Source organism: Chaetomium strumarium, assembly GCF_033439665.1.
Source record: "Chaetomium strumarium strain CBS 333.67 chromosome Unknown B0T15scaffold_2, whole genome shotgun sequence".
Lineage (NCBI taxonomy): Eukaryota > Fungi > Ascomycota > Sordariomycetes > Sordariales > Chaetomiaceae > Chaetomium > Chaetomium strumarium.
Genome location: NW_026944430.1, coordinates 2,646,819 through 2,674,040, shown reverse-complemented (window position 1 = coordinate 2,674,040; position 27,222 = coordinate 2,646,819). Strand labels below are relative to the sequence as shown.

General features: G+C 54.2%; 9 protein-coding genes across 9 annotated transcripts; 4 read left to right on the top strand and 5 right to left on the bottom strand.

Annotated features, from left to right (window-relative positions):
- Positions 1-2,936: 2,936 nt before the first annotated feature.
- On the bottom strand, positions 2,937-3,365 carry B0T15DRAFT_524679 (uncharacterized protein). Its single transcript, XM_062868789.1, has one exon. It carries the CDS (start codon positions 3,222-3,224, stop codon positions 3,009-3,011), a length of 216 nt encoding a protein of 71 aa, XP_062724325.1. The 5' UTR covers positions 3,225-3,365; the 3' UTR covers positions 2,937-3,008.
- Positions 3,366-5,057: 1,692 nt separating this feature from the next.
- Positions 5,058-6,077, top strand: B0T15DRAFT_392512 (uncharacterized protein; the record flags this gene model as incomplete). Its single annotated transcript, XM_062864638.1, has 2 exons — positions 5,058-5,423; positions 5,481-6,077. 2 exons carry the CDS (start codon positions 5,058-5,060, stop codon positions 6,075-6,077), a joined length of 963 nt encoding a protein of 320 aa, XP_062724324.1.
- A 3,289-nt stretch (positions 6,078-9,366) lies between these two features.
- On the top strand, positions 9,367-10,611 carry B0T15DRAFT_524674 (uncharacterized protein). Its single transcript, XM_062868788.1, has 3 exons — positions 9,367-9,537; positions 9,638-9,719; positions 9,833-10,611. The coding sequence occupies exons 1-3, from the start codon at positions 9,498-9,500 to the stop codon at positions 10,275-10,277; spliced, it is 567 nt and encodes a 188-aa protein (XP_062724323.1). The 5' UTR covers positions 9,367-9,497; the 3' UTR covers positions 10,278-10,611.
- Positions 10,612-12,330, bottom strand: B0T15DRAFT_524672 (TAF6-like protein). The gene is made up of 2 exons (XM_062868787.1): positions 11,805-12,330; positions 10,612-11,748 (listed from the first exon to the last, which is right to left on the bottom strand). Exons 1-2 carry the CDS (start codon positions 12,190-12,192, stop codon positions 10,733-10,735), a joined length of 1,404 nt encoding a protein of 467 aa, XP_062724322.1. The 5' UTR covers positions 12,193-12,330; the 3' UTR covers positions 10,612-10,732.
- A 1,332-nt stretch (positions 12,331-13,662) lies between these two features.
- On the bottom strand, positions 13,663-15,812 carry B0T15DRAFT_110165 (general substrate transporter). The gene is made up of 4 exons (XM_062861491.1): positions 15,154-15,812; positions 15,001-15,064; positions 14,588-14,943; positions 13,663-14,507 (listed from the first exon to the last, which is right to left on the bottom strand). The coding sequence occupies exons 1-4, from the start codon at positions 15,605-15,607 to the stop codon at positions 13,822-13,824; spliced, it is 1,560 nt and encodes a 519-aa protein (XP_062724321.1). The 5' UTR covers positions 15,608-15,812; the 3' UTR covers positions 13,663-13,821.
- Positions 15,813-17,601: 1,789 nt separating this feature from the next.
- Positions 17,602-19,673, bottom strand: B0T15DRAFT_491116 (peptidase S8/S53 domain-containing protein; the record flags this gene model as incomplete). Its single annotated transcript, XM_062866749.1, has 5 exons — positions 17,602-18,193; positions 18,259-18,330; positions 18,388-18,578; positions 18,639-18,657; positions 18,715-19,673. 5 exons carry the CDS (start codon positions 19,671-19,673, stop codon positions 17,602-17,604), a joined length of 1,833 nt encoding a protein of 610 aa, XP_062724320.1.
- A 2,159-nt stretch (positions 19,674-21,832) lies between these two features.
- B0T15DRAFT_110015 (P-loop containing nucleoside triphosphate hydrolase protein) lies at positions 21,833-23,316 on the bottom strand. The gene is made up of 3 exons (XM_062861490.1): positions 23,066-23,316; positions 21,960-23,000; positions 21,833-21,910 (listed from the first exon to the last, which is right to left on the bottom strand). Exons 1-3 carry the CDS (start codon positions 23,169-23,171, stop codon positions 21,852-21,854), a joined length of 1,206 nt encoding a protein of 401 aa, XP_062724319.1. The 5' UTR covers positions 23,172-23,316; the 3' UTR covers positions 21,833-21,851.
- An 89-nt stretch (positions 23,317-23,405) lies between these two features.
- B0T15DRAFT_524646 (uncharacterized protein) lies at positions 23,406-25,277 on the top strand. Its single transcript, XM_062868786.1, has 2 exons — positions 23,406-23,630; positions 23,700-25,277. The coding sequence occupies exons 1-2, from the start codon at positions 23,541-23,543 to the stop codon at positions 25,107-25,109; spliced, it is 1,500 nt and encodes a 499-aa protein (XP_062724318.1). The 5' UTR covers positions 23,406-23,540; the 3' UTR covers positions 25,110-25,277.
- A 53-nt stretch (positions 25,278-25,330) lies between these two features.
- B0T15DRAFT_109919 (uncharacterized protein) lies at positions 25,331-26,985 on the top strand. The gene is made up of 3 exons (XM_062861489.1): positions 25,331-25,876; positions 25,973-26,611; positions 26,691-26,985. The coding sequence occupies exons 1-3, from the start codon at positions 25,641-25,643 to the stop codon at positions 26,797-26,799; spliced, it is 984 nt and encodes a 327-aa protein (XP_062724317.1). The 5' UTR covers positions 25,331-25,640; the 3' UTR covers positions 26,800-26,985.
- Positions 26,986-27,222: the final 237 nt, after the last annotated feature.

Here is a 27,222-nt window from a genome sequence, read left to right as displayed (position 1 = left end):
TACTAAACTCACGCTTCTGGAACCCCGACGGCATGTGGAGATGCCGATCCGGGAATTCTAGCCAGAATGCGGGGGTGGGGTCCAGTGGGGCGATGCTACCTTAGTGTGTGACACGCTTCGCAACACCCAGCAGCTTCCTGATTGCGAACAGCCTCGGCGCGAACACATATACAGGGTAGCATAATAGTGACGACATGGAAAGAGTCAAGCTCGGGCCCTAAGCCTCCTATTTCCGAGAACCGAGGGATTGGCCGACGGTCACCGAATTGTCAGATTAGGTGGTGTAGAAGCGAAGTGAAAGGGGGCGGCTCTCGCTCACAGCCATCTCGGCTAGCCCCTAGCCTGTGTAGCAACCTCTGCAGAAGTTCCTCGGTTCACTCTCACCAAGGAAATAAAAGCTCCCATATATCCATGATATTTACCTAACCTAGGCAGGCAGCCTCTTGACGAAGTAAGCCGTACAGTAACACGCTGTCAGCCGGATAGATGCGACTACGAAGTTGTGTTCTTCCTTTTTTTTCTTTTTTCTTCGTTCTCTTTTTTTTTTTCATGGAGGAGGCAGATGTCTCCAGACACTATACCTACAATACCAAATCTACTTCGTATGACCGAGCCGCAACCACCTTCTCCGAGGACTTACGATACCTGGTTATCCATCAGTAATACACGGCAGGATTGTCCAAAGCAGAGATGCCAGCCTTTTACTGCATACGTTGGTAAGTTAACAGACCGGTATCTTGAAAGCGGCGTGTCTTGCGAGGTAAGATATGTCGTAGATGTTCACAGCGCCCGAGTAGCGAGGCAATCAGTGACATCACTACTTGTAACAAGTATGCGGCATGACATAGATTTGCACGCCCCAGTCGCATCCCGGGGCAAAGCTCATAGTGGGTATCACATTCAGGGGACTGTGACTGGAATATAACGAAATCATATAAGTGAAATAACATTTCACCCTTATTTCACCCTTGTGCTATAGAGGTCTAAGCCTTCAAGTTCCACTAAGCTCTCGAATTCTCTTTCCCTTTGAGCTTGTTTGATGCCGGTCGCCATGTTAGTGCTCGCCTAATAGTAGTAACAGTATCATAGAACCCTCATCCTGTGCGGCCATGGAGGGAGATGGGGGGTAGACAACATTCTCCAGTTATGACCCCAGTCATCGTAACAGGTGGTAAACAGCATTTTAACCGAATTGGGTTGGGGGAGCCATTTTTTCCAACAGTATTAGAAGCCCAGGTTACAGCATTACTCGTATCGTTATATTACAGCTATAATATTCAAACCACTCTGATAAAAATCGTCAGGTTTAGTATAATACCTATATAAAATAATAGCTAGATAGATATCTTAACCTGGCACCTTCGCTCTATTGGTTTTAATAGGAGATATCATTTATATTTGGATGACGAACGAATATTAGAACTGGTGACCTCCGTTATGTTCGTTTCCTGAGTGTGATGTTCCTATGTTCCGAGCGAAACATCATGTTCCGTAAACACGAATCGTGTTGGTTTTGGTTGGGGGAGCCATTCCTTCCAGAACAGGCTAACTATAACATGTTGTCTACCCCCCTTCCCCCTCCATGGGGGTTTGTAGCCGTACCATAGGGGAAAGCCGGAGAGTGAAGCTCGGATCTTCAAATACGTCAAGAGAGGTCTGTGAGACTGTAATGACTCAGAGGTATGACAGGTATGAATTGCAGAGCAGAGGTCTAGTTGCGCCGGTCTCTCCGAGTTGACCGGGTTAGAAGCTAAGGTAGGTATATGAGCGTGCTGTGCTATGTCAGCTGCATCGTACAGTGTCAGTCGAGCCATGAACCGTCCAATGTCCCTCACCTCACCTGCCACCGACTTCTTCCCTATCAACCAAGAAAGCGGTTGCTGCTATGAGCTGGCAGCCCTAGGTCCTCTGTCACTCTCTCTTGAACCCACTGCCTACACGCGTACTCGGTGGATAAGACTGATTTCACATCCAGGGCATATGGCGTTGTCCATTTATTAGCTTCATCAGGCAACTATCCCTCTTGCACATCATGATATATCCCCCCATCCTTACCCACCGCTCTTCGCCACTCGTCTACTTCGCCCATTCCCCGGAACCTCTAGGTTACCCTCCTCCGCCTTTCATCACGCCAATTCGAGAACGTGCAAGGTTCCTCCTCCCCAACACGATTCAACTGTGAGTACCTCTTCTGCATGCGTCTCATCCAGCAAAGCTCGCATCCTAACTTTGTTCAAGGCTTGAACCCGCAGGATGTTCGTGGATAGATGTTTCAGAACAACTGAAAACAATCTTCGCTTCCGGAGACTGGTGTATTTCTACCACTTCATTGAACTGCACTTAATCGAAGCGTAAGCGATACTCTAAAACAACGATTAATGTGCGTGCCGGTGCATCTGACTAACATAAGGAAAATCTATTGGATTACCCCACAGAGTCCTGACCCACAACCTCGTCTACAACTCTCGTGGACAGTATATCTGGACCGAGAGCACGGCCGGATGTCGCCTCGTGACACTGGCAGACCTCTACCATTATTTTGGGGAGATCTACAGGGACCTGGCAAGCCGGTTTCAACAGGTAGACCCGGACACTTAAACTTCAACTACACGACACGGGAAGGTCGTAGTGTGATTGGTACTTACAGTCGAGGTGGCGCACCCAACGGGTTCCAGAAGACCAGGACCGCGGTGTAAGGTACCAGGTAGCTTAGCTGGATGAAGCTACGGTAACAAAATTCAATCATTGGACAGTTGTGGCTTTGCTCAGGAACATCTGAATTGTCTTCCTTCGCTCTCAATCATTGACCGTGATCATCTGACAGTTGGCCCCATATGACCCAATCTCTTCGGCCATGGCTTCGATTGAACCTCGTCATCGCGCTGGGCGCTTTTGGGTTCCCAACAGTCCGTGCTACACGGATTCAAAGCAATGGGGCAGCTTGGCGCCTGGGAGCAAGGCTGCGAACGGTGGGCCGAGTCTGTATGACACCCTGTGGGTGCCCGTTATCAAGAGGAAAGTGCCGGCGAAATTGCAGTGGAGCGGGATAACAAGCGTGAATGAAGAAAGAGATGGCCTTTCTGGTCTATGATACCTGGTCCCACGGGAGTACATATCAAATATAGCTCGACCACTAGGATCATCCATCTCCTGCCACTGGCCGTTTCTGAGGCCGTCATCAAACTTCTTAACCCAAGTATATACAGTGACTCAAACAAGAGCATAAATATTGGAAGAAAAGCAATACCAAGATAAAGAGAAGGAATGGGAGGAGAGAGAAGAAGGAAAAGTAAATGAGAGGACGAAGAGGAAAACTAAAGAGAAAGTGGAAAATAAAAGAAAGAACAGAATAGAACAGAATAGAAGGGAAAAGGGGGCGGGCGGGAGCGGGCGGGTCGGAAAGGAAGAAGATAAGAACGGAGAGAAGAGAGCAAGAGTCACTAATAGAGTGCTAGCGTTGCGAGTTTATATCCGCGGAATCATAGGATACTAATAGTCCCTGGGACCGAGTGCCATAGTCCTAAAAGGGCATGTCATAAAAAGCCGTTCCAAGTGACAATGAACGAGAGAACATAATGCGAAGCTGACATGAGGGCAGGGAGCTTACTGCTCAGTGAGCTTACCCACTGCAGTCACCAGAGCTCACTTAAACTAGAGCTACACATATTCGGATTAAGAGAGGTTGGCGGTCACCACTGGCAGTTTCTCAGTGTCTTGTAGCATAGTCTGCCTCACACAAGCCACACTCCCGTCCCTGGAACAGGATCGACGGGACGTCGGGACATGCGACACGACAGGAAGCATTGTCCCCATATCGTGATACATTTGGATTACCAGCCAGCAATGCCACTAGGAAGTTTACATTGGATCTCGGAGACATAACGCTATTGAAATGACTTTTCTATGTCCATGAATTGTTTGTTTGGCGGTTTGGTAGTGGCAGTAAGGATGGTTGCGGGTGAATGCCGATGAATCGATGGCATGAAACAGGGGGAAAGGGGCCCAAGTGAGCTGGATCTGCCCGGCCACACCGCCCTCAGAATGCGTTTTGCAGTTTTGCAGCGCCGCCCCACAAATCGCGACGTGGCAGACTGGCAGTATGTACATACCTTGGGCAGAGAGGAGTTTGGTCCTTTCTACAACTCTTCAAGAGGACGCACATTGACAATAAGTGTGGTGTAGAGCACTGGATAGCATCGCCGTTGGAATTTCGGTAGTTTTTCCGGCTCGGCAGGCCCTCCGCGCTAAAGGCACGCCCGATTGGCCGCGGCGTGAGTGGGACGCCGGAAGTCTCAACATCCGAATGAAACAAGGACGGCTTTCTGGCCGCGACTTACCCGTCTTGTACTTGAGCCCCTGGTTAAGGTTCTCACCCATGCGGGCGGGACAGAAGAATGACTACTAAGGTACATACAACAAACATGCAGCGGTATCCATTCAGACTGTCGGCAAGCATGCTTCCGCGCCCCTACGGCACCTGATAGCGCTGCCATCCTGAGCCGGTTTCGCGGATCTCTCAGCCGCTTCGAATGGAACCTGGACGTCCACCTTCCACCGCACCAAAACTGCCCCAGGCAGCTTAGGTCGGCATCGTCGAAGGCATGGAAGTTCCCTTCGTATCCGAAACAAAGGAAAGCTACTGGCTATGTCGGCGTGCCTCGGCGCCGCCTTGTTAACTTCCAGCCCTACCCGTTGCAAGCGTTGACGATGTAACACATCCCGGACGGTTCCTGTCTTGCCTTATGGCCGGATCCCTGCCCGTCGGGGTCCGTTCCGGTCTAAAAGGCCTGTCAACTCATCCGACTCCGTTGCCTATCTCCTTTGTCTTGCTTAACTATACTCTCTCTTTATTTTATTTGTTCTACCCTTCCTCTCAACTCCTTGAACCGGTCGACCTTAATGTGGGTTTTGGCAGACTCAATTGAGCCCGCCATCGTCCCATATTACGCCCATCGTCCACCATGCCGCTCAGCATGCCACGCCTCGCTCCCCTCGCAGCTCATGTTCAACGGTTCAGGCTGCGCTGGGCATCTCTGAGCCACAAGCGGTGGTCCTCGATGGCTCTCCGGCTCTCCCTCTTCCACATCTCGGCTATCATCCTTCTTGCCGTCTTTTCCCTCGTTCCCAGCCATGGAGAGTCGGCCACTACACAGCGTGTCTGTTCAACTCATGATCACCCCAACCCGCTGGCTGAATTATTCCCGAACAATGCCACGGGGGTTCTCAATGCGACGCTGGCCATTATTCCGATCCCATTGGAGACAGCTCGTCGTCTGATCCCGCCTCAGTATGGGATCCTCGAAAAGGCTTACCGGGCCCTCATACCAAGTTTCCCGGGCGGCATGTATCCAGTCATGGTTCAGGCAGCACATGATCATGACGTTCAGTTCCGAGCCTACGGCGTTACCATTGACGACTTCTCGGTTTGTGCCCCATCCGGGTAGACTTCTCTTTAGGGACAAGACTGACGAGTTTTTCAGCGGGTTGGCTTCGAGTTTCCGTTCTTGGATCTCCTGGGTGACGGATACTCCTCTTTCCGCTGGGCCCCGGCGCAGCTCATTAGCGCGACCAACGAGATTGCCCTGGAGGGTTCTCGGAAATATGGCACCCTCGTCTCCCCAGCGGAGTACGTGCCGTTCTGTGACGCCTATTTGCGTATGGCGAATGGAGCAACATACTTCAGGGGTATCAGTTTGACAACGTCCGAACACTTTGAATTGGAAATGACACGGATCTCACATCCCACTCGAAACCCGTATCCTCTCGAACTGTTCAAGAACATCACCAACCAACCCACGTTTGCGAATGGATTGTCATGCGACAACATGATTCGGCTGTTCAACACCACCATGTCAGTCGACGAGTACGCGCCGGTGCCCGTCCATGGGAGGGTAAGGGCACGAGCTTTCCCGTTCGAAGCGGTTGAGGAGGAGTGGGCGGACATCTACGGCGTGAAAATAGCGACGCCCTTCATTGAGAACAACTACCTCGACTGCCGGACGATGCGAGGATACTCGGGGACCGGCGGGCCGGGCGACTCGTATACACATGATCCTCACCCTATTAATGAACTATGAAAATTACGACTAGTAATGCTACCTAGCATGAGCGGTTGTGCGGGGACACACATGACTGTTCACTGCCTACAGGAGAATGAAAAGGAATTAATAGATACAAAACGGGCACCATGCAATGGGCTGAGGAAGGTACCTAGGCATCACTTGAAGTTGACGTTGCTTGTGCAGTCGGATACTGAGACACACAACAGCCCGTCCGAATGTTCCAAGTTGGACGCCGTAACTGGGCCATCTAGTAAAGTTTCGATCCGGACAGGGGACAAGTCACCTAGGTGATTTTGTTTGTCTTACGGCACCAACACGCGAATCGTACCAGATCTTTCCCTACGGAGAAAGGGAGGATTCTGGCTTCGTGCAGAGACGCATCACGAGATTCCGTCGCGGCAAGGGAGACTTCAGCACCTGGAATAGCTTCGTAGCACAACACCCTTTTTGGCCTGATCCGAAGCCCAAACAGTGACCCATTAATCATACCCAGACCTCACATTAAGCTTCTTAGGTGTTTGGAGAAGCCAGAGCGAACATGTAACACGGTTTCAGCACCGTGTGTTTCAATCCAACGACACCTTGCGGTTGCGGCACAGCCCCCCTATCGCCGCCTTGACGGATGTCCCACGCGAGCGAGACACGGCGCCGCTCGCCCGCGCCGCTCGCAGGGCCCTATTTTAGGCGCGTGTCGAGGCCGAGGTTTCCGGCCCCCTCCACGGGCACCATCCTCCGGAATCGCTGACCAACGGTCACTCGCAGGAAAATGGCGCGCCGGCCGGCTTTGATCGTGGGCTTCTTATACTGCCCGGTTGCCTCCACCGGGCCCAATTTTTCCATGTCATGTACCTTCGGCGTGCATTACTGCATGACGCTAGCGGCATCGTTGGTTCAGCCGGCCCTGCCATCTTGCCTTCTGCTTCCCTTCTCCGGGTCGAGGAGTGTCGCTGGTCGATTTTACCTGATCTCCTTTTTGCTCTACCGTTGTTCTTTTCTTTCTGTCGCCCGCCTTCCCGCACAAGAGCGCCATGTTCCGACCCGTGCCCCTGAAACGGAGTCTCTCCCGCTCCATCATCAGGATCATCCAGCGGACTCTGCCCCTCGTCAAGAGCAGGCGGCGGTCATGGACCACGCGGACTAAGACGCGAATGCCCATCGACATGTGATGACGAGAGAGGGAAAGCCGGCGCTGAACCAGACTGGTGTAGAGCCGTTCACAATGGTGGCTGCCGTTGCCGGTCGTCCCCGGCCGGAGCCGATTGGCCCCGAGGCCCGATCAGTCGACACACACACTGTACACACAACCTCCATTCTGGAAGGACGAGACACAGTGCATGAAGTTCGTGTTACCCGGCCGAGACATGGGCCCTTCTCCTGGGATACAACATACATCGATGATCGGTCTCAACCCTAGCGGAGCCGATTGATGTCTGGAGACTTTACACCCAGCCCCCTGTCTTATCGGTCTCGTAACATCCCGACTGGACGGCTCAGGATCGGACTCACGCTAGGCCTTTTGAATGTTGAGCAGCCGGAAGAGTACCTGGGTCACTGTCGGGGAAAAATACAGGGGTTGGAGTGGGGGTTGTCTTCAGAAATGCTTTACGACACCGACTGTAGTCCGTGACTGACACAGCGGAGCGCCTGGATGATTATTCTGCTCAGAAGGTCGAGGGCGTCTTTTTCAGTCTTACACCACGGATTTCGGATCTAGACGGGAACTTACAACGGAGTTGGACCTTTTTGCTGCGCCTGGTTAAGTTAGACTTGGGATAGATGATCACGTTGATAGACGGGGCATGGCTTTTGAGCAGTGGTGTTGAGGCTCGGGTCTGGTTTCGCGTCCTTTAGATACCCACTAGTACCTTCGCTTTTCGGATACCAGCAACAATAAAGATGAAGTTTAGACACCTCGTTCTATGTTTGAAAGGAACTCATCCAATAATGCGGTATCGAGATGAGGAAGAGCCCCGGTAGGTGAATGATGACCCCTGACCTTGGTGAGTCAGGTGTCTGTAGAAGAGATGATCTTTTGGGACTATGACACCCGGTCCCAAAGGACTATGGCCCATATGTAACCCCAACCACAGTATCATCCAACCCCACAACCGCCCCACTTGACGCCCTGCAGCAAACTTGAGTCCTCTATGGGTTTCGTAGCCGGCCACTGCCTACCTTACAGTACCAGTCCTATATGGCGTCTTGGCAGATGGCAGACCCCGAGTTTCCGTGACGTCTTCTATAAGCTCAGTTACCTAACTTAGAACATCCACTGAACTAGCGGACGGTTGACTGGTCAGGTCGTCGGGCCGAAAGCGTCCGCTTCACACCAACGGAGGGCAGGAAGGCCCGCGAGCTCGGAATCAACCGTCTGCCAACCCTCTTTGGCATTGCTGGTGGTCCTGAAAGCCTAAGTGTCGTTGCGGCGAGTCAGCAGCTGGGAAATGGTGGCTCTTGAGTCTTGGGTGCTGTGCGGCCTAGGCATCGCCTCATAGAGCCCATGGGTCTCCGATGCTGGCGCAATGTTTTCCAAATCGGTGGTCGAATGGCGTGGAACATAATGTGAGCATCTGTCACAAAAGACAAGGACACGTTCAGGTTTAGAGTATGTCGCCATTTACTTCGGTTTCATCCCACCGAACGAATTGAAGATGCACGGAGAAGACCTGGTCTGGTTGTCTGGGTCGACATTTTGGACCTCTAGCAGCATGACCCCATCCCAAAACTGGGCTCGTATCGCGAGGCAAGCCTCAGTTCCGTATCCCATTGAGATCGAGCGAACTCTAGTCAGGTTTCCGGTGGGTCGATGCTGAAGGCTAAGTAGCTACAACCCTCCGGGGTTGTACATAGTTAAGATCCCCGCCGACCTATGGGCTTTGCAGGAAGCGGAACGGTAGAGCGCTGGACAGACACCGAAGTCGAATGTTTGCGTGGATGATTTGTCTTTGAGCAGCCCCTTGGTACTTCACCCCTGAAGCCTTCCTGTCTTGTGCCAAGGATATGTAGATCTCAAAAATGAAACAATCGCCAGACTGAAAGGCTGACGACAGTGATTAACGACGGATCTGTTATTCTCTGGGTATCCATAGACGCCAAAGCGCCGAATGCCAGTTATGCATCGCCGATTGAGGACAGCAAAGCCATGGCTGGACGCCCATGAACTATCTGAAGAGGAAAGAGAAGAAAAAAGGAAACCGAAATTTCCATGGAGCATTGGCTGTTGAAAAAGCGGTGCCCCGAAAGTGGGGCAGCACTCACGTGCTGGCTTTGACGCTGGAATTATCCGAGCTCCTATTGGCCGTTACGAAGCCGAGGTGCCGACCTGCCGGGGCTCGATTCCGATCAAGCGATTCGACATCATCGACCTCAAATCTCGCAGCCCACGACAACCTGCCTGGTTACTGGATTCGCGCTCGACTGCCAGACCACCACATCATGATTGCCCAGCGAGCAGGAACGACGGCGCTGCGCCGAGGTATGCAGACCCAGCTGGACATAAGCCAGTTCCTCCCAGGCGGGAAGCGCCAACCGCCGCCAGATTACCCAGGCGCTAACTCGATGCATCACAATAACAGTGGCCGGCAAGTCGAACGGCTTTTTCACCACCAATGTAGCCAAGCTCGCGCTGGCGCAGCCACTGTCCACCACCCAGACCAGGTCCGTACATTCCGCGCCTTGCCGAGCCCACGATGAGAATCTGCATCTTCTCCAAACCGACAACACATACATCACGCCAACTAACACACTAGTCTTCGCGACCCCCACAACAGGCTCGTCGCAACGCAGAAGTTGAGCTTCGCAGATGAGACCGAGCTCCTGGCGAAGCAGCGCCTCAACCGGCCCGTGTCGCCGCACTTGGCCATCTACGACAAGCAGCAGACCTGGTTCGGCGGCTCGATCTGGCAGCGCATCACGGGATCGGCCTTCAGCGGCGGGCTTTACCTCTTCGCGACGGCCTACCTGGTCGCGCCGATGATGGGGTGGCACCTGGAGAGCGCATCGTTGGCGGCATCGTTCGGGGCGCTACCCGTCGCGGTCAAAGGTGGGCTCAAGTTCCTCGCCGCGTGGCCGTTCACCTTCCATGCGTTCAACGGAGTGCGGCATATACTTTTTGATATTGGGGTTGGGTTCAAGAGGCAGACAGTCGTGAAAACGGGGTGGTATATCTGGGGTGCGTCGGCGGTCTCCGGGTTGTACCTTGCTTTCTTCTTCTGAAAAGCCCCGGGGGTTGGAGATGTGGGGGGAGGAGTTGGGTTGGGGTTGGGCGTGGTGCGGTTGGTTAGGCAACTTGACTGCAAAGCCAGTGTAAGAGGGACCGGCCAGGTGAGCGGTCACCGGGTTGCACCCGGCGGCGGAAGGCCGTAGGCGCTGGGAGAGTTCTAAGATTAGTGGCCAGGAGAGGCTAGACAAGGAGGGAAGCCGTGTACGGATTACCGCACTCCCAATCGGGCTGGTTTGTTTGGCACGACGTAACGGAGATGGGTCCCACAAACGGGAGACTATTTGGACTACCACTGTATGCTTTTTCCCAGCAACTCGCCGGCTCAATCCACCATGTGTGGCCAAACGCATTTTCCCAAACCAGTGAAACCCGGCAAACTCCTCAACGCCGTTCCTGCCAGTTCCCGTTGTCCGTAGCGCCATGATTCCAAACGCATGCCAGAAGAGAACTAATCCAAATGCTTGACGTCCAGAATCGCCCTGTTCAGGGCGTGGTTAGCTAGCCTGGACACTCTCCGCCCGATAACGGGGCCCAGGAACTCCGTAACCTGCTCGGCTTCTCTTGATGGGTCGATCCCATTCACTCCGTTCGCGGCCGGGATACCTGTGCCCCCAACGATACTCTTGATCGCCTTCATGATCCCACCAATGAGCATCTCCAGCTCAAGTCCGTGTGCCTCGCCCTTTTCCTGCAGCGGCTGCAGTACGGCTGCATCGAAGCTCTTCAGGTTAGGAAGAACTAAAACGCGTACGGCCTCAGGGCCGCCTGACGCAGCCACGCCGCTGATAGCGCCAAAGAGCACGGCTGGCGGGCGCACGGGGTCCAAGAAGTGCTTTAGGCAGGTGCGCGTCAGTTTGGGACGCAGCAGCGCGTTGGTCGCCCCGTACTTGCGCGCGATCATCTCAAGGAGGCTCGCCGCGAGCTCGCGGAGGCGGTATTGTTCGCGTAGCGTATCGGAACCGTCTTCGGGCGCGGCACCGCCGAGCTTGCGAGCCATCAGACAGGTAAGCACGGGTGCGGAGATGGCGCTGGCGTATGGGTCCAGGAATAGATTCAGGTTCTGAATCAACGCCTGCGCAAGTTCCATCATTTGACGCAAGACGAACAGGTCGTCTAGATGGTGAGTTACTTGATTCGTGATGAAGTTCACGAAATAGGGCACGAGCTGATGGAGGCCTGGGTCGGAGCGGACGGATTCTAACGCGGCCTCGCGGAGTCTCTTCTTCTCCTCGTCAGGGTCGTCGTCAAGTATGGCGGCTTGAATCTTGTCGAAGTAAAGTATCAGCTCCTTGCTGATAACGTGTTTGACTGACGGCCGGAACGAGACGTTGTCGTTTCCTGCGAGAGCTGCCAATGCCGGGTTTGCACCTGGACCCTTCGGGAGAAGATCCTTGGAAGCGGTCTCGGCGGTGGTGGGATTCTGGGGTATTGAGGGCTGAACGCCCTCAACCGCGAGCCAGTGAGCTGTAAGACGGTGTAAGCAGCCCACGATACCAGTGAAGTTCCGGATCGACACCTACCAGTGAAGCTCATGTCACGCGGCACCTTGGGCAGGGGGGCGTTTATGACCTTCTCAAAGTCCACTTCCTCGTCGTCAATGTAAAAAAGCGGCTGCCCGGGGCCGAGGCTGGCTTCGCCGTACCGGAGCGGCCGCGTCGACTCGTACCCGTACAGCGGCTCGACGTCGAGCACCTTGAGTGCTTGGGAGACGTCTTGTACAGTTAGAGTCGTGCGGCTGGCGGCGCGCATGAAGCGTAGGGCCTCGACAATGACCTGCCCAATTCGATATTCGACGTCCTGGGCCAGCACTCGTAGCGGCTCATCAGACAGCGATATGCCCTGCGAGTCTGCGACATCTCGAACATTGTCTGGATTCCATAGTAACTTTGGGCCGTCGTTCGCAGACATTGTTCCACGTTCGGGTCGCGGACTAAACGTTTGAAGAGAACGGGGCGGATGGTGTTTGTTTCTTGTCGCTGTCGCCGTTGCCGTTGTGGTTGATTGCGCGGGCGCGAGTTGCGGGAGCCCAGAATCGCAGAAGCACGGTTCCGTCACCCGGGCCTATAAAAGACGGGACCCACACAACAAGGTCAGATCACCCAGCTTGGCCGCACCGTGCGCACGGTGCGACTTACACTCGGCCACCCCACTGAGCCCACGCGGCATTTGCCACTATCACGGGTCTGGTAACTTCATACCCCTAGATACATACTACCCACACTACCTTAGGTATGTGCTGTACGTGGACGGATCCGACTCTACTCATATAACTAACTAGGGAGGTACCTGAGGTACCTTACCTCGTACTATGGCAGGGCTTACACAGTATGTATACCTAATTGATACGCCGCCTGCGACTTTCTGCTGATGGCAGCTGGCACTTCAAGTTGGGAAGCACAGTCCACCGCGTTAACCTTCCATAGCTGGTACCTACCGTAACTACCTGTCCATCAGAAAACTGTGGCTCTCAACCGCGCGTGCCACACCCGACGCTGTGTAACTACCTACCGAAAGATTCAGAGAGTATCCATGATGCGATGTGTGGAGCAATGTTGTGAGATGTCAATTCGAAGTGTGAAATTAGATGCGGGAGTCTTGCGTGTCCGTGAAGGGTCGCTCGGAACTGAAACCCCTACGGATATAACCAACGAACTGACACTCCGACCGATACCGGGTTGCTTGTAACCAGAACTCCTACAATCAACGAATTGACATTACTACCGATACGAAAACAGAGTTTATTCCTGAAATGTCGGCCAGAGTCTATATCTACGAGGTGGTGGTCGTGATTCCCAAGGGGCTCCCCCTTGGGAGCCCCTTCGCATACCAATCAGTAAGCATACAGCATCGAAGGGACAAAAGCAATCATCATGTTGTTTATTCGCAACTGTCGGTGTACTATTAATGAATGCCAGGTGACCCTGCCATTGAACGAGACTTCTTTTCCGTCGCCCTTGTCTTGAATTACATGATGACGCCGACGCAGACAAGCACGTACGGCTTCCCCCGGAGCTGGTGTAGAATCTCCTGCCATCGATGTTTGGTTTGGCGGTTTCTTCTTGCCCAGATGGAGCCTATCGAATCAACCTTCTGGTACATAGGTAGGGCCTTACACCAGGCGTCGTTCCTGAGCCACTGCCCCAGCCTTCATTGGGACACTTCCCTTGTGGCACCATATATGCCTTTCGAGTCCCAGGAACTGCCTTCCGTAGTCAAATAGTCGGCTCTCGTGGCCAGATAAGGGTTCACCCGAAGATTACCTTGTTGCACCAGGTGATCAGCGCCTTGTATATACGCCCTCTGCCTGCGCCGTGGGATATGGCGCACTAACGGTTCCAGAGCACCTTTGAAAAAACGTCCTGAAAAGTCGTTGTCGTTGGGAGCTGGCGCAGAGATGCTTTGCCGCGGGGCGCATCAAAACAGGTTAATGGGAACGAGAAGGCCTGCCTTGCATTGGCAGAGCTGAGGGCAGATGCCGAGATAGCAACACCCACCTCGGCACATCACGATTTACTGCAGGTACGTACAGTCCCCAAGTCACTTCCTCTCTAGTGACGGATGAACAACATCCTCCACCTCTCCGGCCTGGCCCTTCTCTCCCCTCTCCAAGTCGTCATTGCAGTCAACGTCCTTACCGCTCTCTCGCACAACGTTCATACCCGCCGGCAACGTCTTCTCGAACTCCCGCCCACGCTTCTCCGGGCCGAACGCCGTCGTGATGACGATGCCGGTCGCAATGATAGCCGTAGCGATTCCCATAGTTGGACCGTACGCGTCGACGCGCTTGCCCGACCTGCTCGTCACGAAGTGGCTCTCGGCGATGGCGCTGACGATCTGCGTCGACGGTGACGAGATCATGTTGCCAAGCTGGTAGGTGAGCCCGGGAAAGGAGGAGCGGTACGCCGGCGGGGCCAACTCGTTCAGGTGGATGGGGATGACACCCCACGCGCCCTGCACGAAGAACTGGAGGAAAAAGCCAGAGACAGAAAGGCCACGCTCGCCCTCAGGCAGGATCCAGGCGGGGATGATGAAGCCGCTCATGATGGCGGCCACGATGATGGTGCGACGCCGGCCGAACCACTGCGAGGTGTAGCCCAGGATGGTGCCGCCGACGCAGGCACCGACCTTCATGAGGATGCTCGCGCGACTAGCGCCCGAGTTGTCGAGTTCTTTCTGCGTGAGCATGAAGGTCGTGTAGCTGTCTTGCGAGGTATGGCTGTAAACTGTGGAGACCATGTTAGCATTTGGTGATCAAGCACGGGGTGAGTGGCGGGTATCGAAGAAGAACAGCTCTGGGACTCACAGTTGAACCACGTCATGAGGATGACACAGTAAATCCACATCTTCCACTCCTGGGCGAGCATCATCTTGGTTTCCGCCCACAAGGCCGACGGGGTGGCCTGGGCCTTGCCAGCCTTGCGGGCCTCCAGGAACTGCTTCGACTCGGGGAAGAAGCAACGGACGATACCAACCCCGATGGAAAGGCCGGCGGCGATCCAGAAAACCGTCTTCCAACTGTTGTCGCCGCCTCCGACGCCCAGGTTCGCACACGCGGCGCAGACGTAGCCGAAGGCATATCCCTGCTGCAGAATGCCGGACATGAGACCTCTAGCATCAACGGGGCTGTTCTCGAGCGCCATGGCAATGGCGTTGCCGTAGCTGGGCCATGTTAGTTGCGACGGCAGACAGGGGCGGGACAAAGCGGGATTCACGTACACTCCGCCCATGAAGAGGCCGAACAAGGACCGCACTGCTAGGAACTCTGAAAATGTTGTGCTGTCTAATTGCCACACATGTCAGCTAAACCATGATGCGTTTCCAGCAAGAGGGATGTAGAACAGGGGATCAACAATGCGAGCTGTCACGTACAAATTGTCGCGATCTGCAGGGCGCCCAACACAATCATGTTGACCACCATGGGCCATTTGCGCCCCCACCTGTCACCAGCCAGACCGAAAAAGGCGGCGCCGACAGATCTCAGCAGCAGCGTCAGGGTGATGGCCGTGGAAACTTCCGTCTTGGAAACCCCATAGTACTCGGACAGCTTGACCTGCTGGATCGAGAGGGCGTGGAAGTCGAACGCGTCGGCAGTCCATGCTGCAAACCCGACGAGGAAGAAAAGCCAGTCTCGCGCCGAGAGCTGGGCAAGCAGGCTGATGGGATTGCGGAGCGGGACAGGGCGCGCCCATTCCGTGGTCGTCTCGCCAAGCGAGTTGGTTACGACCACACGCTGTTTGAAGACGAACAGGTCGCGCCATGATTGCTTCGCAGTCGCCATTACCCCTTTGACAATAGGGTCGGCGGGCTCATGTGTTGTCTCCATCTTTCCGGTGTCTCTTCGAAGGGATTTGCCAGGTGCAACTCTACAGGCAGCGCGGGAATAGGCTGACACCCAAGGACCTGAGGGTTGGGTTACGGCAGTTGGTTGGAGGGTGAAGGAAGAATAACAAGGTGCTTCCGGATACAAGCGGACGGAACAGTCATATAGATTTCAAGGCCGGCCCGAGGGCAGCATGTTGGCAGAGCATCTGGAATCCTGAATTTGGCTGAGTGCAGATCCGACTAGGTGCCCCGCCGACATTCGGGCAAATGGTTGTGACACCGCGTCTCTGACAATTGCTGCGAAACGCAATGGCGTAATGTACGTCGTCGCCTGCCGGTTCCAGATGCCGTGCTGATGCAGCTAGGGTACATACTGTGTAGTGACCCGGTAACGGTGCTCCCGGCATCGGGTCAGGTATTACCATTGACCGGGGTAGAAGGGCCGCCGACGGCGAACCGTGCCCGAGGTTGGCAGAGGAATGCGAAGCTACGTTGATGGGATGGATCGCTTGGTTTCGTCACGATCCTGGGCGACAAGGGGCGTCCCACACTGCCAAGCGCCGCCGGTGTGGCTTGCCAGGCGACTTGGCAGAGCTTGATGCGTTGCCAAGGGCGGGGAGAGCGTGGAGGATCTGGGGGCTGCCAAGAGCGAACCAAAAGAATCCCGTCTTTTTTTATCAGTTGATGTCGCTCAGTCATCCCAACTCGGTGAGATCATGTCGGCCATGCGGGGTATCTCTTGACATGTTCGGATTATCGAAAGCGACGTGCGAGATGCTAGGTGACTTTGAACTGGGAAGCCAGTTTTGGAAATCCGCCAGCTGCAAATTTAACTCAACTTTAAAACAGAAGCGCTCGGTTCTCTGCAAGTCGTAATATTACGGAGCCAGAAAGTTCGGGAGTCACCAGCTTCTAGATCGCTCCCGCTACAACTACCGTGTGCGCATTGGATTGTGGATCAGAAAACGCGGGGGGAGAACGGCGGGGTTCCGGAAAAGTTGCGTTTTCCAAGTCATTCGCCTTCCGAGGTTGGGTTGCCCGAGCCGCCAACTTCACCTGCCTAATCTGGCGTGCGATGTCGGTCGCACGACGGGATGCGACATGCCATCCAGTACGAGTGGCTCTCTCAAAAACCTTCCTTACACAGTAGGTGGTCGGTAGTAGCTTTTGGAATCCTACCTTTCCTTCCTGCCCGGATGGGCGCAAAACTGGCACAAAAGCCCGACGCCGTGATAGCGTGGGTACCAGGTACTTTAGGCGCCTGCTATAATCTATTGGAGTATACTGTGTGAGAAGCCTTTGCTAGTATAAGTACTTGCTGGCTTCCATACCGTACCCAAGTAGTCTCTGATGCTAGTAACAACGGAACCAAATCTATCACCTCACATGTCACAACACAGGAGCCTTGAATAGTGAGATCCCCAAATGGAGCTGTAAACGACAATTCCCCTCACTTTCATCTACGTCCGAATGGCGCTCCCAAGCTAAGATACGCTACCCGTAGTGAAAACCGAGCAAACGACCGATTATGCGATGTAAAAGGGAAGCATGAGTGTGGACCACATAGTTCCTACCTTAGGTATGTAGGTACCGACTAGATTTCAAACGGCCAAGCAGCCCTGATGAACATATGAAGGAGCCGCTTGGCAAGGCCGCACCGAATATCAATGCACTTTTAGGTTCACCGAGATGCTCAAATCGTTACCTAACGGTTCCCCAGCTCGTAAGCCGGGCCCAGTTCCGTGTGGTATACCTGGACTTTGCGGCCAATTTCCTACAAATGGCTGATACACTGCTTTGGCAGTTTGTTTCTTGACGACGGCTCCCACCCGGTCGAGGATAGTGAAAATATTGAATATAGCAGGCTGTCGGACGAGATATATTAAACCACGCAAGACTATGTGGTGTCCGGCATCATCTAAGAGAACAGGGAGTCACAATACATGGTGGTGTCTTAACTCATCCCAAGTGTCTAGGAATAGACAGATTGTCTTCTCAATTCTTGCCCCCAATATGCTTCCACTTCCCGCCAGGCGTGCTCAAATCCAGCAGCTTGTCAAAGATGGGTGTTCCCAACCCTGTCACTGGGTCCCAGCCAGGCGTCGCGTTCCAGGACGCATACGGCACGTACGGCGTCGGTAAGCCCGAGTACATGTCCGTGCCGGTGCAGCCGGTCGATCCACCGTGGACGATGTCGGTGAAGCCAGCCGAGCCGACGGCGTACAGCCACGGGTTGAGGAAGCCCAGCGGGCGCATGCCGCGCGCGAGACGGGCGTTGTTGAGCAGGCTGACCAGGGAGGCGAACATGGGCGCCGACGCGCTGGTGCCCGACACGAGGATGTCCTGGTCACGGGAGAAAACGTGGTAGTACACCCCCTGGGCAGCAACGTCCGGGAAGCCACGGCCTGCCGGGTTGTACAAGCCCTTCCAGCGGTCTCCCAGCTGCTTGCGCAGGTACTTGGATACCGCCGCTGATTGGTACGACGGCCGCGGCCAGATGTCAGAGAAACCGCCCGACGAGAAGCTGACAGCGTATTCCGGATCCACATAGCGCGTTGCACCGACAGACGTGACGTAAGGGCAGGCGCTACGGAGCGCGTCAGCTCATCTTTGATTTGCGAGGGCCGGGTTTGGAACAGAAAGGGGGCTTACGCTGGGAAAATGGGAAGGAAGCGGGTCGTGTTCTTGCCGTCGTTCGTCTGGCATGCGGAACCGACGCCGGTACTGGGGGCGGACGGGGTTAGTTGTCACAGCAATCGAGCGAGGATTAGGTGCACCTACTCTCCGGACGAGAAGATGACGGACACGCCACGAGCACCGAGCTGGCCGAACATCTGGCAGACCTTCTCGGCATAGGCACGAGGGACAGATTGCTCATCCTCGCCATAGGATGTCGTCAGGGTCTGCGGCAGCTTGGAGTCAGGCAGCTTGAGCATGTATGTCAAGAAGTCCAGGTACGGCTCGTTGGAACTCTGCGGCCCGTGTCAGTAGGTAGACGAAGAGAAAACTTGGGATTGGAAATCTCATCATACATCGTTCGCATCGGGCTGACTGCGTATGTTGTTAGAGTGCACCTCAACCTCCAGGGCCCAGGAATCTAGAACTCACTCGAGATCCGGCACCAGAGGTCCTCGTCCACCAGTGCTATAGTAGGTGATGGGAGTCTTGTACGACATGGCAACGGCGTACTGCATGTCCAGGTTCGCTTCGACGTCATCCTGTGACGAGGGCGCCTGGTTGTTCACCCCGCCACTGATGCCGACAGCGGTGAAGTTGGACTCGGCAGCATACGGAGCATACTTGTCGGTGAACAGCTCGAGCTGGTCGTACTTGGCCCACTCCTCAAGATATCCGCACACGCCGAAGAGGCTGTTCTTGCTGGGCTCAGCCTGATACGAGCCGACCTTGTACAGGGCCCTGAGACATTCGGGCGTGATGGTCGCATTGCAGGCGGTGACATTCAAGTTCTGAGGCGGGATTGCGGCGGCCTTGAGCTGGGGCGTCTTGGCATCGACCACCTCGAATACCTGGCTTTTGGCAGGGCGGACCTGTCCGAACCTGACAATAGGGGCGACCATCCTGATGTGGCCAGCAACCTCCTCGGGCACGGAATACTTCAGAGCTCGCACTCTCTTCACTTTGGTGCCCTCGTGGCCCCAAACTGCAAAGTCAGCATCCAGGAGGGCGGAGGCCTCTCGGACCGTAATCCTGACGTTGATCCATTCGCCGTCTTCTTCAACTTTAGAGCTCTCGATGCCGGCGTCGCGAAGCCAGGAGAGCACAGCCGACGTCGACTCTGCCCGAGGGGCCAACAGAGCCGAGAGCTCATCCCTCGAGAGATGCTGGCCGTATTTGGCGTGTGCGGGGTCTGAGACTTCGTATAGAGTCCGCTCGAACAAGGCCTCGTCCGGTTGGTGCAGCGCAATGCGCAGCTTCAGCGTGTGGTCTGGGGAGGCATCTGCCAGACGCGTCCAACCACGGGGTTGCGCAGGGAGCGACTCGAGGACGGTGGACGCGCATTGCCCCACGGCCGCAAGGGCCGCCGTAAAAAGAAAGTGCTGAAGCATTTTGCCGCGATCCGATCAGTCCGTAACTCCGCGGCTCCAAAAGACAGCCAGGCAATGGAGGCTAATAAGCCGCGTGAGGACCGAGGCGGGGAGGTATGGGAGGAGCTGGGCAGTCCATCGAAGCAACAAGCCCAGGGAAGCTGACAATCTTTATATAGGTGGTAAGTAGTATAAATAAGGCAGCTCACTGCCCTACTTAGGCGGAAGCCCTCGTCAAGCTTACACGGCAGGGATCGAAATATGGATAGCCAGGCACAGTTAATCAGGCATGCGTGATCCGGTACGCAACTTCCTTTTCGGGGCACCGATCGCCGACGTTTGGCAGGCTGAATAGCAGCCCAATTGGCCAATCCGAAATTCCGAATGCAAGCCTCCACAGTGCTCTCAATGCGAGGGCTTCTAGTTTGGGCGGCCCCCAATTGCCGAGGAAAGCTTGGGGTGCTTAACTCCGATGCAGCGAGGCTTGTTCGATATGGGCGGAGAAGCTAAGGTTAGCTTCCACAGTTCCTACCATCGCTTGGACGGGAGCTGCCGTCTTAGGCAGCTCGCTTCTACGTTTAATGGCAACCTCTGCCCACCTACCTACCTCCCACTTTCAACTCAGCTCTGCAGCACGCCCCCAGCGACTATTGGAACACGCCCGAATCCGCGGGCCTCATAGCCGAGGCAGTCTTGACTAAGTCATCCACGGTCTCCTGGCTAAAAGCCATGTACAATCGAAAATCGGCATCAACGTTCGCTCGACTTACATCTTGAGGAAACAGTACGGATTCCATTCAGCAACTGATTCTCCTTTGATCTCTATACTCTTTCCTGTCATCTTTCTCGTCCTCTTTATCTTTTAATATCTTCCTTTCATATGTTCTCTTAATGCTTTTCATTTTTTGTTTTCTTTTTCATCTTCATTTTGGTCTTTTCCTTTATCTTCGTTCCCTTTGTTTACTTTCTTCCTTTTCCCTTTCCTTCTTCATATGTATGCCTTTTCTTCTTCCCTTCTCGTCTTAATCTTTTCTCTCTTTTATTATACCGTTCTCATTTCTTGGTCTAACCTGACTTGCTTGGATCTGCAGCTGAACTAAGCGAACTTGAGGGAATTGATGTACGGCCTGTTTGACCCTGTGTTGCCACATTGTTCCATGACAACCTGGAAGCAGGATTCTTATCAGTGCTGACATCAGAGGGCACCCTGCGATGTCAACCCCTACAATACAACATGTATACATTCCCTTCATTTTCCCGTTGCAAGGGCCCTCATCTGCTTCTTCAACACCCTCAAGATGGCTGGTGCAAGTCACGTATGGAGTAAAGAAGGTAGGAGAAGCACTCGGCACGGCATCTGAGGAAGGTACACCTGCAAGGTACCATCTTTGCGCCAGTCCCAACCTCGAAGCAAACTCAAAGCGTGACCAAGAGCCTTTAGGTTGAGTATTGTAGTTTGTTACCTAACTATCACTTTCTACCACACAGTATTCAAAGCATACACCGCGACAGGTGTTGCGGTCACTACTCAACCTTCCTATTCAAGATGGCCTTTCTCCCTTAACCTCGAGGGTGGCACTCCCGTGGAACTAGAATAAAGGGACAGGCGACTGCTTCCGTCAGATCTCATCTCACTCCTAACGGCAGATCACCAGGACCATATCATTGTCTGTGCCGCGATAGGGATGGTGTACTGGCTTTCTCTCATTCCTGCCTTCCACGCAAAGAAGTGTAATAATGCAAGGTCGATGTGGTCGAGGACAGCTCAAGATGTTACAGTCATAGAGGTTGGGTATTGACCTATTCCGACTAGCAGATTGGGGTTATACTCTTCCGCTCAAACTGCCACTTGATTTTATTTGCAGCTAGCCCTGAATCGCGGGTGTGCGAAGATCCCAAATAATATGACATAAGGCGGACTCTCTCCTTGGGTTCCGAGCGAATGAGTCCTCACTTTTCCCGTAGTCTCGTGGCGGCAAGATGTGTACTCCAATCTTGAAATGACCTGCTACCTTGACTGTCAGCTCATGAAAGCGAAATGGTTAACTGGGAAAGGCGCTAGTCCACGTTACCTGCAACGAACAGGCCCCTTTCCTCCCACAGCAGTTGCTAAACCAGATCCTCTGAATAGCGTCATGGAGACGAAGAAGCTTTGTCTTTGACGCTATATTCCTGATATGAATTAATCTGCGGCATCTCTTATGAAATGAGATCGGCAACGTTCATGGGCATTTCGTCAATCTGCGTCGAGTAGTACACTGCGAGACGTTAGCCGAGCACGGCAATCCAGGGATGGACAACACCTACGCTCAATATCCCGCAGAATGCGCACATCCTCACTAGTAACGAAGTTGATGGCGACACCTTTGCGACCGAATCTACCGGACCGACCAATCCGGTGGATGTAATTTTCACGGTTACTGGGCAGGTCGTAGTTGATGACCAAGCTGACTTGTTGCACATCAATACCACGAGCCCAGACGTCGGTGGAGATGAGGACTCTGCTGTTTCCTTGTCTGAAATCCTGCATGATGCTGTCGCGCTCTTTCTGTGGCATGTCGCCATGCATGCTGCTGACTGTGAAGTTGGCCTCTCTCATCTTCTCTGTGAGCCAGTCTACCTTCCGCCGCGTGTTACAGAAAATGACCGCCTGCGTGATGGTAAGGGTATCATATAGATCACACAGAGTATCGAACTTCCAATCCTCCTTCTCCACCGCGATGAAGTACTGCTTCAACCCTTCGAGGGTCAACTCATCACGCTTGACGAGGATGCGGACGGGGTCCGTCATGAACTTCGTGGTCATATCAAGAACGTCGTACGGTAGCGTGGCCGATACCACAACAACCTGAGTCGCGGGTGGTAGGTAGCGGTACACATCGTAGATTTGCTCGCGGAAGCCTTGGTTCAGCAACTCATCGGCCTCGTCGAGGACGAGCATCTTGATGTGGCGTGTGCGCAGATGGCGGCGGCGGATCATGTCGGCAACACGACCGGGAGTGCCAGAAACAATGTGCTGGCCGTAGTCGAGTTTCCGGATGTCCTCTCCTACGTTCGTACCACCGATGCAAGCATGGCATTGCACGTTCATGTAGTCGCCTAGCGCCATAACCACGCTCTGGATTTGTGTCGCAAGTTCGCGGGTGGGCGAGAGGACGAGCGCCTGTGTTTCTCGTACGGCCGTATCTATAACCTGAAGCATGCTGATTGAGAAGGTAGCTGTCTTGCCCGTTCCGGACTGCGCTTGGGCAATGGTGTCGCGGCCTTTGCAGATCTGGACGATCGCTCGCGACTGAACGGCAGATGGCGACTCGTAGCCATAGGCGTAGATACCACGAAGGAGACTCTCTGTTCGTATGATGGTCAGCACGCGATGCCCGCTGATTGACAGTGGGAAGTGGGCAGCGACGCACCCTTCAGTGACATCGACTCGAAGGTCGGATGTACCGTAACCTCTTTCGAGGTTGAGAACTGAATCTTCTCATCGGCCTTGCGGTCAATACCGGCTCTGTCAGCCATTGTGATGATGGGTCTCAGTGAAAGTTCGTTGGTGAGGTTGTTGTTTTAACACTGGAAGCTTTTCCCTAAGGCTCGTTTGGTGTTGATGTGAAGGTTGACGGAGGCGAATCCTCCGGCGTCTTCGTGTACGGTGTGGTGTGGCGTGTGTGGCTCTGCAGATTTGCGTGGACCCACATCACCTTGAACCTTAAAGGCAGAACTTCGGCAAACTTGCGAATACAGTAACATTGGACGCGACCACTACATCACGACCACCGTCTGCTTCAAATTGAAAGCCAAGGAGAGGTCGGAACATCGTCGTCTCGCGCGCACTACGAACCCAACGCATTACGCTTCTATTGTTCCTCGATTGAGGTAACTCGCGGAACAATGTTACTCGAAGACCAAAGGTATCTCCACGAGGACCTCGAGCGCCTCGAACAGGGCATCGCTGATCGCATGGGCGAGGAGCCCAAACACGTAGGTCCCACCTGCCAGCCGTGGCCCCTTCCTCCAAGGTGCAGCAGTTCAATCTCACATTTTTAATAGATCCGCGATCGCCTGAACCGAGATCATGAAGTGGCACAGTTGCTCGACCAGATTCAGAGCCAATCAGCGGAGCTGCTCCCGCTTTATGAAGACAAGTCCGGGCTACGGTCGAAAGAGATTCTCCAAATCAGCACCGGCGATCCATTCGAGGAATTTTACCGCCAAGTGGCCAGAATCAAGGAGCACCATGCACGTTACCCGAATGAGCAAGCCGAAAATTCGGAACAATGGTATCGGCCGCGAAAGGGAGACGATGACCAGCCCTTTATCGTCGACAGCATGTTCTCTGGCGAAGAGGCATACGGACGATTCTTTGATTTGCATAGCTGCCACGAGTCCTATCTCAACCTCCCTAACGCAAAGCGTCTCGGATACATGCAGTATCTCGAGGTCTTTGACAATTTTCAACCGGGGTATGGCGGGATCAAGAGGGCAGACAAATTGAAGGACCAGTACTTTAAGTATCTGGGCGAGCTCATGGAATACCTCGAGTCCTTCATGCGGCGGACGCGTCCTTTGGAGAATGTCGACCAAATCCTCAACGGCTGGCAACAAGAGTTCGAGTCAGCGTGGGAGAAGGATGAAGTACAAGGGTGGCAAAAAGAAAAGAAGGCGAAGCCGGACGCACCGGAGCGCACTTTGAGCACGGTCGAGGCGGTCTGGTGCGATGCGTGCGAAAAGGAGTTCAAGAACGAGAACGTCTACAAGGGGCATCTGAATGGTCGGAAACACATCAGGGCGGCGGAGCTAATAGCACAACGAGAAGCTACGCCTGACGGCAGTATGAATGGCGCTCTTCCGGCATCCACACATCGACTAAAGGAGCGAGCAGTTGCCGAGCGGGAGTTCCGTGTCAAGAAACTCGTCGGTGCGATGAACATTGAGAGGGACGACACTAGAGTGAACGTGGAGCGCCGGCAGGGAATGACGGAGCGGGAGCGGCAGCAGGAGTTAGAGAACCTCTACAACATGACATCCAGTGCGCAGCACCAGGGCGGGGAAGACGGGGACAAGGAAGATGGTGACGATAAGCTCTACAACCCGCTGAAGCTCCCGCTCGCATGGGATGGGAAACCCATCCCATTCTGGTTGTACAGATTGCACGGTTTAGGGCAGGAATTCCCCTGCGAGATTTGCGGCAACTTCGTCTACCGGGGCCGGCGAGCATTCGACAAACATTTCAACGAGACAAACCATATTACCAACCTCAAGAGGTTGGGCATCACGAACACATACCTGTTCCGAGACATCACCTCTATAGCGGAGGCCGTCAGGCTCTGGGAGAAGATCCAACGGGACCAAAGCAGAAACCAAATAGACGACGGGTCGGTGGTTCAAATGGAGGATGCCGAAGGAAACGTGATGCCGGAAAAGGTATATCTCGACCTACAAAAGCAGGGCCTCCTGTGAGGACGGGCATGGCCAAACGATGCGCCATGTATTTCGAAAGAGGGGGGGTGGGGGAGTGGATTGTAACTCTAGCTGATACCCAGCAGAAGCCTTCAGGTTGCCATTGCATGTTCAGCGTGCTTCAACACACTACGGGCTTTCAGAAAATATCTTAACTGTCCTCTATCGTGAAACATGCTTCCATGTTCAAACTTTTCGTTGATTGCTGAGTCCCACCCGGCCTTGGTGCCGGGTGCATGTGATTGTCAGCCTTACTGGGATAAACAGACCCACTTTCGTCGTCTAGCCAGGAGCTCAGGACAGGACTCCGTCACCCCAGGCACCAAATAATTGCTTGGAGTAAACAATCGCATCTTCACGTCCGTACCTACACAGTCTTTTACCTCCATGCTCGTTAGCCTTCCCGTGCCGGCAAAGGTAATGCTATGCTATGCATTTGCAGCGACATGTGGTCCGGCCCGGGGTCGCAAAAGTGATACAGCATCGAGCGAACCTCAGTGAACGCACCTTAACCAAAGAAACCTGGAAGTCATGGCGGTTCAATGCAAACCAATACCGGCTTTCTACGCCGTCTACATCCTGCGTTCCACCGTACGACATGCCTCACTCTACATTGGATCCACCCCAAACCCTCCGCGCAGGTTGAGCCAGCACAACGGCCTCGCCAAGGGAGGAGCCGCCCGAACAGCGCGACGGCGCCTCCGGCCTTGGGAGATGGTGGGGCTAGTATCGGGCTTTCCTAGCATGACCGCCGCATTGAAATTTGAGTATGGATCTCCCTTCCCAGTCTCGGCTTGCTGCCTTCACTGAACTACCACATCCTACAAGTCGATACCTAGTCATGGCTAACCAACTTGTGTCAGGTGGGCTCTAAACAATCCTCACCTCTCAGTGCACATCCCCTCGGAGGCCCGCATCACCATTTCCTCGCAGGTCAAGCGCAATGGGCAACCCAAGAAGCCGTCCAAGAGCCTCTCGTCGGTGATGTCGAACCTGCACCTCTTGTTGCGCGTGCCAAGCTTTGTGCGCTGGCCGCTGACACTGCACTTCTTTGATCGAAACGTGTTTGCCGCCTGGGAGCGGTGGTGCGCTACGGCGAGCGAGCAGCTGAGGCCCAGTTTACGGGTAGTTACCGACTTCGGAAGCGGGAAGTTGCCGTCGGTGGCTGGGACGGAAAGGGCCGCTGCAGAGAGGAATGGGCCGGACGATGGGGAAGAGGGGCGGGCTTGGGGGATACATGCGCTCCCGCTGAACTACGAGCCGATCAAGGATTACGTGGCGAAGGCCCAGGAGACATTCGAGTTCGAGCGCCAGGGAAGATGCATCATTTGCCGGGAAGACATGCCGTCCGGGGAGGGCCTGCATGTCATTTGCACAAACGATGCGTGCGATGGTGTTGGACACCTTGCATGCTGGAGCCGGCATATCCTCAAAGGCCACGAGGAAGACAGTATCCTGCCTATCCAGGGCCAATGTCCCAAGTGTATGGGGGAAGTGCATTGGTGAGCAACATACCCGACTGCTCAAGTCGCCTTGCCAATGTACTGCTCTGATGCACAGTCTTGCTGACACGGCAAGCAGGGGCCTCATGATGAAAGAGCTGACCCTCCGAACAAGAGGGCAGAAGGAGGTGGAGACACTTCTGAAGCGCAAGTGCCGACGTGCAACTAGGAAGGATTTGAAGACGTGATATATCTGCAGCTAGTACTGAGTATAACACCAACAATGCAGTGGCTTTGGCATCGTCGCTCCACCGTTCGAGTGTCGTGTATGCCTCCAGCAGGGAACGGATCGAGATACCTTAGAATCAGCACCTCCTCGTCCCTTTGCTGAATGCAAGTTTCAATTCATTCTCTGCTTGACAGTGCCGGAGGACTCCGGCTTCTCGATGTTCTAAGTCTGAGCCTTCGTAATGTATTCCGTAGAGTGGACAATGTGTCATGATCTCTGGAGCCCAGCCGCCGGCCCAGCGTCTTGGACCGAAAGTTGCCGATCCGGATCCGATTGCCCATGATCTATTAACGGAGCATCTGTGATTGGCTTATTAACGTTATCAACCGAGTCAAAGAGCTTGTCCGTTCTTAGGGCCCTCCCCGTGGACAAAGAAAGACCG